General features: G+C 54.2%; 6 protein-coding genes across 6 annotated transcripts; 5 read left to right on the top strand and 1 right to left on the bottom strand.

Annotated features, from left to right (window-relative positions):
• Positions 1–129: 129 nt before the first annotated feature.
• On the top strand, positions 130–1401 carry MONBRDRAFT_15918 (uncharacterized protein; the record flags this gene model as incomplete). The annotated part of the gene is made up of 6 exons (XM_001744669.1): positions 130–243; positions 470–601; positions 704–826; positions 916–1020; positions 1112–1216; positions 1333–1401. 6 exons carry the CDS (start codon positions 130–132, stop codon positions 1399–1401), a joined length of 648 nt encoding a protein of 215 aa, XP_001744721.1.
• A 204-nt stretch (positions 1402–1605) lies between these two features.
• MONBRDRAFT_36542 (uncharacterized protein) lies at positions 1606–3492 on the top strand (the record flags this gene model as incomplete). The annotated part of the gene is made up of 2 exons (XM_001744668.1): positions 1606–1706; positions 1907–3492. Exon 2 carries the CDS (start codon positions 1999–2001, stop codon positions 3490–3492), a length of 1494 nt encoding a protein of 497 aa, XP_001744720.1. The 5' UTR covers positions 1606–1706; positions 1907–1998.
• Positions 3493–3747: 255 nt separating this feature from the next.
• MONBRDRAFT_24279 (uncharacterized protein) lies at positions 3748–4547 on the bottom strand (the record flags this gene model as incomplete). The annotated part of the gene is made up of 3 exons (XM_001744468.1): positions 3748–4095; positions 4177–4225; positions 4309–4547. 3 exons carry the CDS (start codon positions 4545–4547, stop codon positions 3748–3750), a joined length of 636 nt encoding a protein of 211 aa, XP_001744520.1.
• An 844-nt stretch (positions 4548–5391) lies between these two features.
• Positions 5392–7545, top strand: MONBRDRAFT_15921 (uncharacterized protein; the record flags this gene model as incomplete). The annotated part of the gene is made up of 9 exons (XM_001744667.1): positions 5392–5443; positions 5543–5596; positions 5719–5852; positions 6084–6276; positions 6403–6557; positions 6705–6752; positions 6851–6913; positions 7022–7124; positions 7211–7545. Coding segments are annotated over 9 exons (1137 nt in total), but the record flags the coding sequence as incomplete, so codon positions are not given.
• Positions 7546–9194: 1649 nt separating this feature from the next.
• Positions 9195–9716, top strand: MONBRDRAFT_1925 (uncharacterized protein; the record flags this gene model as incomplete). Its single annotated transcript, XM_001744666.1, has 1 exon — positions 9195–9716. A coding segment is annotated over one exon (522 nt), but the record flags the coding sequence as incomplete, so codon positions are not given.
• Positions 9717–11963: 2247 nt separating this feature from the next.
• MONBRDRAFT_16016 (uncharacterized protein) lies at positions 11964–12359 on the top strand (the record flags this gene model as incomplete). The annotated part of the gene is made up of 1 exon (XM_001744665.1): positions 11964–12359. The coding sequence occupies one exon, from the start codon at positions 11964–11966 to the stop codon at positions 12357–12359; it is 396 nt and encodes a 131-aa protein (XP_001744717.1).
• Positions 12360–12662: the final 303 nt, after the last annotated feature.

Below are 12662 nucleotides of genomic sequence, written 5' to 3'. Positions count from 1 at the left end.
AATCACTATATCACGCGGACGGTCACGCAACATTGCGCAAGCGCTAGTCGATTTGGAGTTGTTGTTGATGTTACATGTAACACATTTTGTTTTGCAGCCCACGATCGCCAGGGGCGTTTCACCGTCAAGATGGCAGCCCCAAGTGTGACGATTGGTGTGCTTGCGTTGCAGGGTGCGTTTCGGGAGCATCTACGTGCTCTATCAGAGTTTGAGGGTGTGTCTGCGCTGCCAGTTCGCACCAAGGTCAGTCAGTCAGTCCGCTCTGGCCAGGAAGCAAGCAAGGGTGACACGTGCGCGGGTGATGCTACTTCTCCTGCCAGCTTGGTGCCACGAAAGCGTGCATGGAACCGAGATCCCAGCATCGCCTGCCACCCTCAAAAGACAAGGAGAAGGAAGAAAGGGAGACCTTGTCCATGTCTCGTTTCTGGCCTGCACTGCCCACACTCAGCCGGTTGACACGTGCGATCAGGAGCAATTGGCCACTGTCGACGCGCTAGTGATTCCTGGTGGTGAAAGCACTACCATGGGGCTGGTGGCGGAGCGGTCGGGCCTGCTCGAAGAACTCCGGGCCATGACGCGTGCGCGCCAGAAGCCCGTATTTGTACGTTTGACTCCACTTTGGCTGTGGAATGGAGAGGCGGACTTGCTAGTTGACGTTGCACGAGGACTCATGGCTGTGGGGTTGTGGGCTGGTGTAATGCAGGCCACCTGTGCTGGGCTCATCATGCTGGCACAACGAGCCCAGCACGAGAAAACGGGTGGGCAACCGCTACTGGGTGGGCTGGATGTGGTAGTGGATCGCAACTTTTTTGGCACACAGCTGCAGGTTGGAACCCTTCCGAATATCGCTGGGTGATGGCGAAGTAACCTGTCATCACCAAGCCTATTCTGCATCAAACCGGTTACCTCGAATAGAGCTTTGAAGCAACGATGGACGTGCGCCTGCCTGGCGATGAAGCCGCATCAACCTGCCACGCGGTCTTTATCCGGGCTCCGGCCATCCTTGAGGTGGGAATACGTGTGTGTGCGTGTGTGTGTGCAGGGATGTACTTTGGCAGACGTCCACGTTCAGGTGTTTTTTTCAATGACACTTTAGGTACTGGCTGATGAGGTGGAGGTCCTGGCAACCCTACCCGTGGACAAGTCGCCGCGGCCACTCGAGAAGCCCTGTATCGTGGCTGCTCGCCAAGGCCCTTTTCTTGTTACAGCCTTTCATGTATGTGCAATTGTGGTGTTGCAGCTTTCAATAAAAATTATCAATCCGTTGGGTCGGGTGTGCACAACGCGCAAGGTCCTTTGCTCACTGGTCTCGAAACATTCGGGAAAGCGTAGCCGGAGCTTACCGCGGATCGACGCTGGCATGCATATTTCGTGGATCAAGTTCGAGCCACTAAAGGCTAATCTTATCTTCTTCTTATGCCAAATCAAGAATTGCTGTTGCCAGCAAATTCAAACTGCTCGTCAACTACATGTACATGTACATGTAGAATAAGCCTTTCTTTTTTCTTGCTCACCCAAAGATGACGCATTCTTTCTCACACACACGAATCCAACCAAAGATATAAAGTCTGACAAAACCTCATGAGAAAAGCAGCATTGTTGTATCGACCAGACGTAGTAGACGAAAAGGCCGGCCACCAACGCATGACGAGGGGTCGGGGACACGTCAGGGGCGGCGCAATAGCCGTGGCGTTGTGCTCTCAACGGTAGGATTATTCCACATGAGCTTGTTGGCATCTTTCTTTGGTTGGGTTTGGGGGCTTGAGCCTTCCGAGTGTCTCTTTCTTGCAAGAAAAGCGTCGACGGAGTGTCACGAGGGGCCTCGCAATCTCGCATTTGTCCTCTGAAGTCAACAGCATGTGCGTGAAACGACCCCCTCATCTTGCGGCTGCCCGGCTGCCTCTAGACAAATCGGCATGCAAGCAGCATGAATTTGACTTCAACTGTCGAGCATCGACTTCCAAGACAAGGATCCACCGTCTGTGCTCTGGCTCTAACATGGCCCCTCATGCTTGGATACCTGTACCTGCAGATGCATGCCAGCGCATCATTGAACAGAATATTTTTGATCTGCAGAGGGCCTTTCACGTCACCGTGCGCCTTGATGGGGGCAAAATTCTGGTCGCCGGCCAACGACAGAAGGAAGTTGATGCAATGCGGCGCTTCTGTGAAGACCTTTGCCGGCAGGCCAACATCGAAAGCGGCTACTACTTCGTGGCCAAGGCGCACGCTCTCAAATGGCTGGAAGGCGACTCTGACAGCAGCAGCGACGAGGAGTTTGATGTTGATGCAATGGCCGCTCAAATTGAAGGCCGCTCAGCCAAGCCGGCAGACGTTGGCAGTCAGAACTCCGCTTCTGGGCATGGAGCTTTCTCACAGGCAGCAGGTCGACGACCATCTCCATCGGCAGGATTCATCGCCAGACACGAGCAGGACTCAGATTCCAGGCGCGGGGCCTTCACCTTCCCACAGGCACAAGGTCATCGACAATCCATGCCGGCAAGAATCATGCTCAGACAAGAGCAGGCCCCCGCCTCCACGTTTAACGCCGTCCCACAAATGGCAGATCCTTGGCGGCCTAGTCAGACACGCGCAGAAACCGCAACTCGGTCATCGAATGATTCAGAGCCATACCCTGTGGGTGATACGGCCACGAGCTTATATCGTGTGTCAGGACAGCGCTGGGACCGGGCCCCAACACACAACAGGATATCGACCCCCCCATCTGTCGTTGCAGGTGCGAGAAGGCTTCCTCCTGAAGAACACAGGCTTCCTCCTGAAGAACACACCAAGACTGTTTTCGTCACTAGCACCGCACCGCAAAGGCAACAAGCTCAGTACAGCGTCGTAGAGGAGGAAGAATGGAACATGGGCAACCTGGCTGCCGCTCTCACAGCTCAAGAACCTCAACCTGCAGTGCCCAGAGACTCTGACGCTACACCAGCGACCTCGATCTTTATTGATTTTTCCAACATGAGCATTGGCGCTCAGGAAGTGAAGTGCCGAGGGAGAGAGCTTGAGAGTGACATCCGCCTGCTTTTTGACGTTGAGAAGCTAGTCGATAGGCTGGAAAAGACATACAACAATTTCAACGTGCGCTTTGTGGCTGGCCGACGCAACCTGAATGAGTATTACGAAGCGTTTGCGCGTTGCAATTATCAAGTGGCCGTCGCCGATTATGATGATGGTCGCCGAGAGCTTTTCGTGGACACTGCTATTACCAACGAGATCCAAGGCGTTTTGCTCACGTCCCCATGCCCGGGTTACATTGTGATCTTGACGGGGGATGGGAATGACAATTCTGGGCGAAGATCATTCTATGACTGCATTACATCGGCCTTGGAACGCGGCTGGGTTGTGCACCACTTCTGCTGGCGCCACTCCCGAAATCATCGCTACAACAAGCTGCAACGGAGTTACGGTGCCTTATATCGACTCGAATTTTTAGATGATTTCTATGACGCCTTTGTCCACGAGAAGTCTGACTTCTAGGCTTAATTTACATCGGATGTTAATTAACACAAAACACGGCATGGCATTGTTGGGCGTGGCGTTGCCCTAGTGAACCACCCCGCTGCTAAAGGATGGCGAACAGTCTAAGAAAGACCCGGTCTCAGCCGATCGAGGTGTTGAATCATGTCTTCCGAAAGCACAATCAAACCTGTGACCCTTATTTTTGCTGCTTGCCTTTTTTCGCGGTCATGACTTCTGCAAACAAGGGGTGGGAAGAGACATCAACGAAGGGGGTCAGCCTGGGGCAAATTCAGAATGCGCCTGCACCACAGCATACGCGTGGCCATTCCACAAGGCAGCATTGGCGGGCATGCAATAACTACCCTTGCCATTGCTGCGCTTTTTGGTCCGTTTGTTCTCGGGAGCATCTGGCCCAGCTTGCTGCTGAATCAGTTGGCGGCTCTTGTGAGCAGCAGCTCGTCTCGACTCCCGCCCCCCCATTCCCATGCACTGCTCCAGGTGGGGGGCAAATTTGGCGGGCTGGCGCATCATGCCACAGTTGGGGCACCGAAAACTTGGTGCTTGCTGCTTGTTGAGCTGAGTCCCGTCATCGGGGCGCGCAAAAAGGGCCCTCAAGGTGAGCTGTTAGCAAAGGCCAGCGCGCAAGACAGAAGGCAGACTGTGCTGCCAAGCGGCCGCCTCTCACACGGCTTTAAAACCGACCTTGGTGCCATATATGTCATAGCCTGGGGTAGCCACGAGGCCGTGATGGCTATGGGGAGGGGCACTGGGCAAATGAGCTGCGAGCAGCAGTGTTCGGTTGTCGGCGGCTCATTGGCATTGGTGCAGGCCTACCGGTGGTCTGAGTTATCCGCGGGGCAGAGGCACAGAAGGCGGAGTTTGACGTTGCGATGGACTTGAAAAGCAATGGCCTGTACCTCCTGATCAACCAGCTCGAGGATGAGATCCGCGGCCACCTCGGCTTGCGTGAGGACACCTCGAGCCTTTTGAGCGCGCAGCGCCTCCACAAATGACTCGAGAGCCGCCACTTGCTCGCGCAGCCGTTGTTCATCTGGCAGAGTCGCTGCCGCCATCACGAAAGGTCTCGAGAGGCTCCAAGAAGTGGCTGCAAAGGGCCAGGCGAAAGACCTTTGCACGGAGGGCTCTTCGGTGGTGCTCGCCAACTTTGCCAGACTCTTTGCACGGCTTTTCTGACTTAGGTAAGCGTGGCCATAGCGCTTTCTTCTCTACACGCCGTACCCTTACAGCCACCCAAGCCCACTCGTCCGCAGCCGCTGACAAACCACGAGCTCGACCCGAGACAGACACCCCAAACTGCCACGAAAAAGGAAGAAAAAAAAAAAAAAAAAAGAACAACACTTGATCCCTCTCTCTCTCTCTCTCTCTCTGTGTCTCTGTCTCTCTGTCTCACCAATTCATCTCTCTGTCTCTGTCTCTCTGTACCTGTCAAGGACCTTTGAAGCTAGTGCAGAAGAAATTTTAAAACATGTAGATTTCAGTACGGATGACTAGCCAGTTAATGTCGTAAATTTGGGGGTTACAGTTGATCACTAAATTGTCTGACAACTCGTCAGATCAACCGATTCGTCATTGCGACTCATCGAGCTGACACTCGTGTCGTCGTCGACCCCCGGGGTCTCATTCCTCCCTGCCCTCAGCTGGGTCTCAAGCTGTCTCTGGTCGCTGGTCTTTTCCTGGAGTAGTAGCATTTGCTGGTGCCCGACGGAGGGCTCGTGTTGGGACAGACTGATTACGGTGGTCTTTGCTGTGCGGGCCTGGGACCTCGCAAGGATGGACGCCAATGTGGTGCCGCGCGATGCGCCGGATCGTGCGTACACGTTTGCATGCCTGACAGGATAGGTGAGGGCAGCAGGATGCTCACAGCCTCTTCTCGCCTCATGACTCGGGCTTGATTTAGATTGCCCGGGCACAGAAAGCGACCAGGCTGGTCGATCAGCCGCCTGTGAGGGTGAGTGCTCGAGACGCAAAGTGTCTACCTCAATCAAAGAGTGATGTAGAGTCTGCGGCCAATGGTTTTCTGATGCGTTTGCTGCCGTGGTTCACACAGGTTGTCCAAACCAGGCCATTTGTGCAGCCAGCAAGCCACAAGGCCCAGACCCAGGTGATCATGGCTGCCTTTTGAATCCCACTACGCCTCCGCCCCTGGATCAATTGCATCGCGCCTCCTGCACTGACCCGTTCAAGGAAACGCTGTGTTTCCAACGTACCTGCCCCGTCCGCTAGACTTGCCACTCATTCAGGAGCGGCTTGCAAGCGTCAAGCACAAAATTCTGGTCCTTTCTGGCAAAGGCGGCGTGGGCAAGTCGACCGTCACTGCCAATCTGGCTTATGGTCTGGCGCAGGATGAAGACCGTTCGGTTCGTCTGGTTGGAGCTCTGCACCCGTGTCTGTCGCTCCACCCCAGTGATATGGCGCAGCTTCGATGTGCACGTTGGCTTCTTAATTCCTACACACCTGCAGTGCATCTTTTTTTTTTGGGAGGGGAGGACGTGTCCAACGTGGCCGTTATTTTTTTTTCTGTGCAAGTGCACACGGGATGCTTTTGCTCCTTTCTGATCACCATTGGACTGGGCTTTTGTGCTCACTAGGTGGCAGTAATGGACGTGGACATTTGCGGACCTTCACTGCCCAAGGTCTTTGGGATGGAGGGCGAGCAAATTTTCAAGTCGGGCTCGGGTTGGTCTCCCATCTTTGTGGAGGATAATCTCGCCCTGATGAGTGTTGGCTTTCTGCTCCCTTCCCCGACTGCGGCTGTTATCTGGCGAGGCGACAAGAAAAATGGTACTGACAACCGGCCTTTGTTTATTTTTTTTCCCCCTGGAAGGGCAGTATTGGGCTTGCCTGCTTGTATGGATTGCGCCCTGACCTTTGGCTGCGCGTGACTGTGCATTAATTTTTTGCGTCCAGGATTGATCAAGCAGTTTCTTCGAGATGTGGACTGGGGCGAGCAAGACTTTATGTTGATCGATACTCCCCCTGGCACTTCTGATGAGCACATTTCACTTGTGCAGTATCTGCGCGGCTGTCAGCCCGACGGATGCGTCATTGTCACTACCCCACAGGTACCACTTGCTCTTTGACGCTCGCCCTGACGCCCTTATGGCAGGGACAGGGGCATGGGTGTATTTGTTGGCGGGTGGTCGGTGCTACGTCCACTCCTGTCATTCGAATCTTGGCCCGAACCTGTCTTTTCGGTTGGTCATGAGTAGGAGGTGGCATTGGCCGATGTTCGCCGCGAAATTTCTTTTTGTCGCAAGGTCAGTTGCTGGACTGTACCATCATTACGTTCATTGGAGGGCCTAGCACTTTCACTTTGGAGCTTACGTTGGTGTTATGGGGCTTATGTTTGGGTTAGGTCGGCCTACCCATCATTGGCGTGGTTGAGAATATGAGCGGGTTTGTATGCCCTTCCTGCAAGGTGCGCCCTTGAGTTTTGCCTCCTTGAAGTCGTTGCTGGCTAAACAACAAAAAAATTATGGAGAACTCGGCATGCCTTGCAATATCTTATGAGCAAATCTTGTTGCAGAATGAGTCGGAAATTTTTCCGGCCACGACAGGGGGTGCAGCAGCCATGGCCGAGGAGATGGACGTGCCTTTTCTGGGTCGTTTACCTTTGGACCCGCGAATCGGTATGTGTTGCGGCTTTATCCTTCACCATCGCACGCTACAGCGTGTTTGCTCATGCTTCCCTCATGCATTCCGCACACCCGCGCAGCCATGTGCTGTGATCAAGGTAAATCCATGTTTGAGTCCTTTCCTGATTCGCCTGCCACCCAGGCATATCAACGTCTCGTCTCAGGTAGGCAAAACGCGTGTTTTCTTGTTTGTTTTTGTGTCGTCGTCGTCGTCGTGTGTGTGCGTGGGCGGCGGCGTCGCGAGGTGTTAGTGAGTACGTGGGAGGGTGTGTGTGTAAATGCCGTATCGTTGGTCTCTATTTTTTGGCGCGGCAGTTCTGCACTCACGCTTTATGTAACTGCGATAGCGGTGTTGAACTTTAGTAGCACTGTCAATGGTGGCACTGAAAACCAAGTCGAGTCAGCCTCGACATAGACCCTCTGATCCAATCGACAAATCGACCATTTCCCTTCTTCGTGCCTCATCCTTTCATCTGGGCTGTGAACTGGCTGCTGCAACAATCATTGTGCGACCACGCGCCATTTCCTCCCTTTCTGAACCAAGAAGACTCAAACCACTGCCAGTGGCGAAGCTCTTGCCATCGCCGTCCATCCACTTGTATCAAGCGTTGTCCTCCCCATCACTCTCTTTGAGTTTACTTTCCATGTCTTTTTTTTTTCTCTGACTTTTCCGGATGAGCGATTTCGATGTGTGTGTGTGTGTGTGTGTGTGTGTTTTGCTTCCAGCTTGGCTTGGCTTGAAGAGGAACAAAAACAGGCTTTTCGCTGCTGCTGCGGCTTGGTCGCTGCCAGCGGCGCGGGGACACGGAGGGGGCTGTCACACTGGCATAAGGCAGTGAAGAAGCTGGGTGTGGGGCCGAGCGTGTCTGTATCTTGTGCCTGACAATCGCCTCCAGGATGGCCTTGCTCCCCGTTATGCACGTGGCGCTGCTGGTGGCGCTTGCGGCTAGCATCATCATCACCGTGGCGGCATCGAACGACAGTCTGCGGGCATGCTTTCCTTCAAGTTGTCTCTTTGACGACTTGGATTCTGTGACTTGCACGGCGCGCGCGCTGACAGAGTTTTACAACACCAGTTCCATGCCTGCTGACTGCGATACTTCCCAACGCGTCCCGCTCACAGTCGACTGCAACTCGGAAGAAGTGGTGCCCATTCACTTGCCGGCGCTGAATGACATGTTGATCCGGCTCACCGTGCGGGATTCCCTGCGCTGCTGTAGCTTTCTCAGCGGCAACAGTTTTCCCAACCTCGTCGAGTTTACCCTGCAATGTGTCCCCTACGTCAGCATGGGCACAGACATGGACTTGCCTGCGTTGACAAATCTAGGCATCTTTCAGCAGCACACATCCAGCGACTGGGTGCGCTTGCTGTTGGCCGAGTCCCTCGTCGCGCGTCTGCAGCGGCTCGTGGTCACAGACAGTAGCATGGTGGCCCTGACGCACCTCAAGGACATGACCAATCTGACGGCCTTGCTTCTTCAAAACGTGACGCTCGCATCACACTTTTGGGACGACTTGAACAGTCTGAGTCAGCTACAGGTCTGTGCTCCCGTCTTCTTTGGCACCAAGGCAAGCAAGCACGCGATGATCACCCTCTCACCATTCCTTTTCTTGCTTGCACCGCTTTTTTTTTTTTTTTTTTTTTTTTTTTTTTTTTTTTTTTTTTTCCTTCTGTTTGCCTTCTTGCGTGAAATCCAATAGCAACTTCAACTGTCAGATTCGGGCCTGCGTTTTGTGCCTGCCAACGCGCTTGAGATGACAAAACAGCTGGAAATTGTGGCTTTGCACGGCAATGGCCTCACAACCATCCCGCCCTCCATTAGCCGACACAAGCCTCAACTGCGTAACTTGGATCTCAGCAACAACAACATCATGTTTCTACCCGACAATCTGTTGGAGGGCTCGACCGGCCTCTTCTCCCTCTTTCTCAAGCACAACCAACTTCAGACGCTACCCGCTGGACTCTTGCGAGGGCAGAGGCAAATGACCACACTTGATCTCGGCAACAACCACCTCACTCGTTTGGACGATGAGCTGTTAAAGGATTGCTCTGGTTTACAAAAGCTGCGTCTTGAAAGCAATGAGCTCGAGAGCCTGCCGGCGGGTCTGCTCAGCACCTGCACAAACCTGGATGGTATTGAGATGAGTTACAACAGTCTCACAGTCTTGCCTCCAGCCGTGTTAAACCAGCAGCTTAAACTCGTGGAATTTGCGGCCAGCAACAACTTTCTGACCGCCGTGCATGCAGACCTCTTCGCACACAACACTCGGCTCGCAAGCCTCGACCTTTCCCACAACAAACTAGTCACGCTGCCTCCCGAGCTTTTGCAGCCCATGTCGAACCTCTTGGAGTGCCTGCTCAACTCCAACATGATCACCTCAATCCCCGTGGACTTTTTTGCCGGTCTCAGTCAGCTTTATAAGATCTATCTCTACCACAATGACCTGACAACCCTGCCCAAGGACATTTTCAAGCCCTTACCAGCACTGCGCCTTCTATCTTTGGCCCGCAACAAGCTGGCGAGTTTACCCACAGGACTCTTTAGCTCACAAACGCGGCTGGAGCTTCTGCAATTGTCGTACAATAAGCTCACTTCCATCACGGCCGCGGACATGCCTCCTGGCAACCTGACGTACTTTTCGCTGGACTACAACCAGCTCGAGTTCGTTTCCCCTGGTTTACTCAAGAACCAGCCCAATGTCAACCACGTGCTGTTCAGCGCCAATCAACTCCAGGTGTTGCCGGACGATTTGGTCGACGGCCTTTCACACCTGGTGACCATTGACTTGTCTGATAACCAGCTGTCGTCTCTGCCCACGAGCCTGGCGACGGCAGCTACCTCTTTGCAGTACATGTATCTTGACAACAACGCGTTGGTGGAAGTGCCAACACAGCTGCTCACGGCCAAGCCCAGGCTCATAGAGCTTTCTCTCTCCAAAGCTGCGTCGTTCCAGACTCCAATGGACCTCGAGTTTGCGTCGAATCTTACCAAATTGCGTTTGGTTGATTTTCCCCTTTCCAGCCAAAGCCGAAAGCAAATGTTTCAACTGGCTAGCGTGCAGGAGATGGAGTTTGGTAGCAGCATGACTTGCACGCCCAGTCAACGAACGCTGTCCTTGAACATTGACCTGCCATCCTTGCAGCGGCTGTCGCTGCAGTCAACGAGCTGTGAGCACATCTCCATCACGTGGCAGAGCGATAATTCACAGGCACTGCGGGTCTCGAACCACGGCAACTTGTTGACATTGGAGCTGGCCATCCCGTTTTTGAACACGCTGGACGTGTCCAATAATCCGCAGCTGCGCAACCAGACGGAGATGGCGGCTGCGGTGTACGACTTTTCCAACACCAGTCTGGGCTACTCGCCCCTACTTTGTGGATTAATGGGGTCGAACAAACTGCTAGCTCGCAGCCTGGGCAACGCGGCGTCCTTTACCACCCACATGGATCAGCTGCTGCCGCGCTGCTTTGCGCAGGTGGCCGTGCTCGACTTGTCGGAGAACAGCTTTCTACAAAACCTGACGTTGCTGCGCAGCACGCTGGGCAACCTTTTCGTCTCGGGAATGCGCATTTCGAATGGGACGCCACCATACATTGTGAACGCAGATGGGAGTTGGACCTACTTGCTGTCGTTGCCCCAAGTCCCAGCTCTTGTCTTGGACGGCGTGCCCATCACCTGCGTGCTTGAGTCGCAGTTTGAGCGTGCCCATAACCTCGGTGATGTGTGGGCCAACGTGTTGCTGAATTACTATTCGTGTGCATGTGTGAGCGGCTTTCGCCAAGCAGGTGCGCTCTGCAAGCCTAAACTGCGCTTTTTCGATCACCCCTGGGCCATTGCTCTGGTGGTGATGTTGGGGGCGGTTGCGTTGCTTCCCTGCGTTATCTATGGGCATCGTCGCATGAAGATGCGCCAGCGCTATGTGGAGCAGGATCTGGAGCTGCGCCAAATGCTGTTGGATGAGGCGCAGGAGGAACTTCACGTGCTCAAGGCAGCGTGGGAAATTGAGAGCAGTGAGCTGCAGTTGTTGCGACGCATTGACGGAAGCTCGCCCGGCGCCTTTGGCGCGGTTTGGGCAGCACAGTGGGATACCATCCAAGTGTGTGTGAAAGTGCTGAAGACGGATTTGATGATGTGCGACGAGTCGACGCTGGAGGAGTTTCAGCGCGAGGTGGAATTCCTGCAGCGCACGCGCCACCCACAATTGGTGCGCTTCTTTGGGGCGGGGCATTTTCCGGAGCAGCACAACGCTCCGTTTTTGGTTTTGGAGCTCATGCCCAACGGCAGCCTTCGCAGCTATCTGGATGGCAACCCAGAGTTGGATTTCATGGCCAAGCAACGTATCATGTGCGATGTTGCCGTGGCGATGAGCTATCTTCATCACACGCTGGGGGTCTTGCATCGTGACTTGAAGGCTGGCAATGGTAAGCTTTGACCAACGTGCACATCTGTCTGTCCCTGTGTTGTGTTGTTGAGTGTCCCCCCCCCGCCTGTTGCGACCCCGTGTACGCGCGGGCCGTCTTCCTAATCGCACACCGCGTATCGCTTACCGCGCGGCGCCACCTGCGCTTTTTCTATAGTTTTGATTACAGATGCTGGGCGGGCGCGCGTGACAGATTTTGGGAGCATCAGCCAGACGTTTAAAAACTCGGCATCGGGTGCAGCACCCAACCGCACGCCACCGACCCAACCGCAAGCACTCGTGTCGTCATCGCAGTCACCGGACGTGTCGCAGCACAGTCAATTGCAGCGATCAGGTAGCAAGCGGCACGGTGCCAGCCAGGGTCGCGAGTCGTTATACCAGTCTGTGGGTGGCAACAGCACGCACGAGGCCATGGCCTTGACCGCTGGAGTGGGCACCCCGCAGTACATGAGCCCAGAGGTTTTGCGCGGGGAGCAGTACGGGTTTGCGGCGGACTGCTGGAGTTATGGTGTCTTGTTATGGGAGATTTACACGCAGGCGCGTCCAGACTTGTGGGAGCAACATGCCCGACAGCCGCGTGGACCGCTCCTCAGCAGCCTGTTGAAGCTTCTTGACGAGGGATTGAGGCTGCCGACAGATGCGACATGGCCGTCCTGGCTAAGCACCATGGTGGAGGCATGCTTGGAGCAGCGGCCTGAATCGCGACCGTCTTTTATCACTTTGGAGGCCCAATTGCGAGCTCGAGTGGAAGAGGGCCAGCGTATGGCCTTGGCCAATGAGCATGAGGAAGATGATTCTTCGGTTTAACCTGTCCACATCAGGTCAAAGAGGGAACGCAACGCAACATCCAAAACCAGAATCCGATCATTTCGATAATTGATTTACACGTTATGGTTTTCTCATCTTTCAAGTCTTTTGTGTTTATTTATTTTCTTGGTCATCTTTTGTTATTTTTTTCTTTTTTTTCTTTTTGGGAAAGGTTGAGGTCATATTAACCTCGTGGCCTTGAACGACAGTTGGGTGTGTCAGGACACCTGGCTCGGTGTAGGCCAAAACTGCTTTAACGGGTGGTGGCCTGGTTGCAGAGTCTTGGGCCATGGCGGGCAAGGG

Source organism: Monosiga brevicollis, genomic scaffold (assembly GCF_000002865.3).
Source record: "Monosiga brevicollis MX1 MONBRscaffold_6 genomic scaffold, whole genome shotgun sequence".
Lineage (NCBI taxonomy): Eukaryota > Choanoflagellata > Craspedida > Salpingoecidae > Monosiga > Monosiga brevicollis.
This window is presented reverse-complemented; position numbering and strand designations above follow the sequence as displayed.